The following is a 4,601-nucleotide window of genomic DNA, read 5'->3' as shown; positions in this document are numbered from 1 at the left end:
TAAGAGTGGCCCATAAGAATTCATGTAGGAGAAAGGCCACTTATCTAGGCCACAACAAATATATTTTCCATATTTTTGGCTCGCAACCCATAAGAATTTCTGTAGGAGAAAGGCCACTTACCTAGGCTTGCGGCGCAGCGGATGCCCAGAATAGTCCGAACGAAACCCAATAAACGAAACAAAACCAAGAATATCAACTTAAGAAACGGACACATAGATAAAAGCCCACACGTGGCTTGTGTCCCATAGGAGCCCATCAATGCACAACTACATGGCCCAGGCCGGCTTAGTGTGCGTGCGAGCGAACATGAAACTTTAGCCCACGCCTAAAAAAAACTTCACCTAAAAACCATAAATGTTTCTAAAAAAACCTAAAAACCATAAATATCACCTTACTTTATTGATAGATATGTAGATATACTTCCTTCGTCCGGAAATACTCGTCATCAAAATGTATAATAAAGGATGTTTCTACACGTATTTTAGTTCTAGATACATTTTTTTAATCCATTTTGATGACAAGTATTTTCGAACGGACGGAGTAGATTGAGTGACCGGATTTTACTGTATTTATTTAATGGGACTACCTAACGGGCACTAAACAGTGCTTGCAGCACAGCGTGGTAGCTGGAGTTTCCTCTTTCCTGGTAGCTGCTAAAGAGTGAGGTCTTGTCAATAAAACGTCCACCGAAAGCTGCTAAAGAGTCACAAGCAAACCACGTCGATCGATCCAGCGGTAGACAGAGGATGGCAGTCGATAGCATGCACGTCGTGATGTTCCCCTTCCTCGCCTTCGGCCACATCAGCCCGTTCGTGCAGCTGGCGCGCAAGCTCGTCGCCGCCGGCGGCGTGCGGGTCACGCTGCTGTCGGCCGAGGCCAACGTGCCCCGCGTCGAGGCCATGCTGGGGCCGGCGGCCGGCGCGGTGGCCGTGGCCCCGCTGCGCCTCCAGCGCGTGCCGGGGCTCCCCGAGGGCGCCGAGAGCACGGCCGAGGTCTCGGCGGACGGCGCCGAGCTGCTCAAGGTCGCCGTCGACGGCACCAGGCCGCAGGTGGCGGCCCTGCTCGCGGAGCTCCGCCCCGACGCCCTGCTGTTCGACTTCGCCACCCCATGGGTCACCGAGCTCGCGGCGCCGCTCGGCATCAAGGCGCTCCAGTTCTCGGTCTTCTCCGCCGTGTCCGGCGCCTACCTGATGAACCCCGCCCGCCGCCTCGGCGCCGGCGGCCAGCTGCCAACCGCGGACGACCTCACGTCGGCGCCCGCAGGCTTCCCACCGTCGTCCAACATCGCCACCGTGCCGGCCTACCAGGCCGCCGACTTCAGCTACGTGTTCACCAGCTTCCACGGCGAGCCGTGCGTGTACGACCGCGTCCTCGCCGGCGTCAAGGCCAGTGACGCCCTCGTGATCAAGACGTGCTTCGAGATGGAAGGCCCCTACATCAACTACCTCACCGCCCAGCACGGCAAGCCGGTGCTCGTCACGGGCCCGGTCGTGCCGGAGCCGCCGCAGGGCGAGCTGGAGGAGCGGTGGGCCAAGTGGCTCTCCTCCTTCCCGGACAACGCCGTCGTGTTCGCCTCCTTCGGGAGCGAGACGTTCCTCCCGGCCGCCGCCGCGACGGAGCTCCTCCTGGGCCTGGAGTCCACCAACCGGCCGTTCTTCGTCGTGCTCAACTTCCCCAAGGGCACGGACACCAAGGCGGAGCTGGCCAAGGGCACGCCGCCGGGGTTCGCCGAGAGGACCAAGGGCAGGGGCGTGGTGCACACGGGGTGGGTGCAGCAGCAGCACATCCTGCGGCACCGCAGCGTGGGCTGCTTCGTGAACCACGCCGGGCTGAGCTCCGTGGTGGAGGGGCTCGTCGCCGGCTGCCGCCTGGTGCTGCTGCCGATGAAGGGCGACCAGTACCTCAACGCGGCGCTCTTCGCGCGTGACCTCCGCGTCGGGGCGGAGGTGGCTCGGCGCGACAGCGACGGGTGGTTCGGGCGCGGGGACGTGAGCGACGCCGTGGACACGGCGATGGCGGACGGGTGGGAGGGCCAAGGCATTAAATGGAGGGACTTCTTGATGGACGACGCCGTGCAGAAGAGGTTGGCAGATGATTTCGTCACCGATTTCAAGAAGTTCGTGAGGGCCTGAAAAGATGATGTATGCTTTTGCTAGTACTTTTTCTCGTATCCAACTGTCCATGTCCATGGAGTCAAATAAAATGTGATTTTCAAATAAAAAAATGATTTTGCTATTCATCGGTTTGCCGCAGGTTTCCATGGCCATGCTCTCTGCAGTCTGCAGATCTGCACTGCACTCGTCCTCTCAGCCACAGGCCTTCGTGCTCCTACCGTCGCCATCCATCGATTTGACCAAACAAGTCGTCTGCCTACGGGCTTGCCATCTTCCCCGCCTCCGACGGGCCTCTTCTCTTCCTCTCCGGCGTCCTCAAAGCTTGCCGTCGCTCGCTACCGAGCTCCTCCTACAAGGCAAGGCAAGCTGACTTTTTCTCTTTTCTTTCCTTTTTCTGATGAGATCCACCGGACAGACTGCTGCACAAAGCTTCCGTTCGTGCAGCCGTCTCTCAGGATCAGCATCAGCATCAGCATCAGCATGAGGAGACGAAAAACGCACGCACAAATGAACCCACCGGATCGAGGTCGAGGCGGATGGATCTTCCCCAATTTCGCGGTGCTTCACTCTTGGATTTTACATACATACTAGTACATGCCAAATAACAGAGCTCCAGTTTCGGTTCTTTAATATTCCACCTCCTCCATCCTGTCTGTCGATTTCGATCTGATTGTCGCCCACCCAACCATGCATCTTCCCCGCATCCGCCGTGCCTCCATCTCCTCCTCCTCCTTCCTCATGAACCTGCCTGACGGCGCCTCCTCCCCGACCAACTAAACCAACACCGAATCCGTCCTCTCTTCCTCGTCTCCTCACCGGCCAACATGACCGGCCCCGATTCCGATTCCGACGCGAACCAGCAGCCTGCCTGCCGATTCCGAGCATCAATTTTTCCTCCCCTAGACCCCACCCCACCATTCCCCAAGCTCCAATTTTTCACCGGAGACGACAACCCCTCACTCTCTCCCCCGCCCGCTCTCGTCCATGGCGTCGGTCGCCCCGGAGAGGAGAACGAGCACGTTCGTGTGCTCTCCGTCCGTCCGGGGGAAATGGATGGCGTCGGGACTCGTCGTCCTCCTCTGTTCGTCCCCTCCCACCCGACGGAGGAGCCGGATCCCCTGACTTGCAGGAGGCAGGTCAGGGTGCTACAATTCCTCTTTATTAGTATTATATAAAAAAAATTGGGAAGGGAGTCCACAAATCACTGTGGATTTACCACTGTTTACGGATCACTGTACACGATTATTGTTCATATAGTACATTGGTTTTGATCAAACTTTGTAGAAATCTGGCCAAGGGAAGTCAGGTCCCTCCCAAAGTCAGCGGATATATCTGAATCCCCAACCGACAGTGCCACGTTTTGGGTTAATAGGTCTTCTTCATCAGCTGTTTAGTTTACCCACATCGGCCTATTTTCCGAGATAACCTTCTCAAGTTTTGACCTTCAAAACTTATTTCCAACATATTTTACGTGATTTGCCAATTGGCAAAAAAAAACTTTTTTGCACGCTACCGTTAAACATATGTTGATCGCATGTGTTTGGTGATGCCGGAAAAGAAAATAGAAAAGCAAAGGACAAAACCTTTCCGAAGATCATGCACTCGGAATACCATTACATTGGACCAAGGCAAATGTGCATGGGCCTACGATATAATCAGTCATGTCATTGCATGGTTGATTCTTCGATTGTTTGCATTGTATTCATGCTTAGTGTCTACAAAATGTTCAACGAGTTAGCAAACCTCCATGGTCCGAGAGAGCACAAAAGAACAACTCCTACGAATAGGAGAGAACAAACCTTGTGGCCAGTGGAGGACTTAGATGCATGTTTCCTGATGTCGAAGCACGAAAACGAACCACTTGTTGACATTTTGCACATCTTCATTTTCTACACCATCTCCGGAGACTTGGGAAGCGTGTGGAGGAAGGACGAGAAGAGGGGTCAAGCATGGAGGGGAGGGGTGGCTGGGGCTAGATGGAGGGCGGTGATGGGATGTGGGGGCAGAGAGAGAGAGAGAGAGAGAGAGAGAGAGGGGTGAAGGGAGGGAGGGAGAGAGAGAGAGAGAGAGAGAGAGAGAGAGAGAGAGAGAGAGAGAATAGTTAGAATTACGAGGGAGTGGATGAATTTATATAGGCCATAGGAATGCTGCACACGGTTATTTTAGGTCAGCCATGTGCAACGAGTAATGCAACACACAAACGCGTGCGCACACACACTCACACACACACGTGTTCAACAACATGTGTTGGCAATTTTTACATCACATCCTTTTGTGCACCACTTTGCAAACTGCCAAAATTGAGCATTCGCGACCTGTTGTTATTTCAAAAAAAAATTGGATGGGCCGACGGTGTGGGATAGGAAAGTCTTTTTGGGCCCAATTTGTACCAATAACTATTTATGTCATGGTCTGGTAATTTGTCGTGCAAGTCAAATAGACTATCTAAACGTCGTAGTCTTACTTTTTTTGTTTTGTAATTTCCT

General features: G+C 54.1%; 1 protein-coding gene across 1 annotated transcript; it reads left to right on the top strand.

Annotated features, from left to right (window-relative positions):
* Nucleotides 1–626: 626 nt before the first annotated feature.
* Nucleotides 627–3,402, top strand: LOC109761553 (anthocyanidin-3-O-glucoside rhamnosyltransferase). The gene is made up of 2 exons (XM_020320373.4): nucleotides 627–2,142; nucleotides 2,255–3,402. The coding sequence occupies exon 1, from the start codon at nucleotides 748–750 to the stop codon at nucleotides 2,131–2,133; it is 1,386 nt and encodes a 461-aa protein (XP_020175962.1). The 5' UTR covers nucleotides 627–747; the 3' UTR covers nucleotides 2,134–2,142; nucleotides 2,255–3,402.
* Nucleotides 3,403–4,601: the final 1,199 nt, after the last annotated feature.

This window comes from Aegilops tauschii, chromosome 2 (genome assembly GCF_002575655.3).
Source record: "Aegilops tauschii subsp. strangulata cultivar AL8/78 chromosome 2, Aet v6.0, whole genome shotgun sequence".
Lineage (NCBI taxonomy): Eukaryota > Viridiplantae > Streptophyta > Magnoliopsida > Poales > Poaceae > Aegilops > Aegilops tauschii.
The sequence above is the reverse complement of the archived record's forward strand: the minus strand, read 5'-3'. Positions and strand labels throughout refer to the sequence as shown.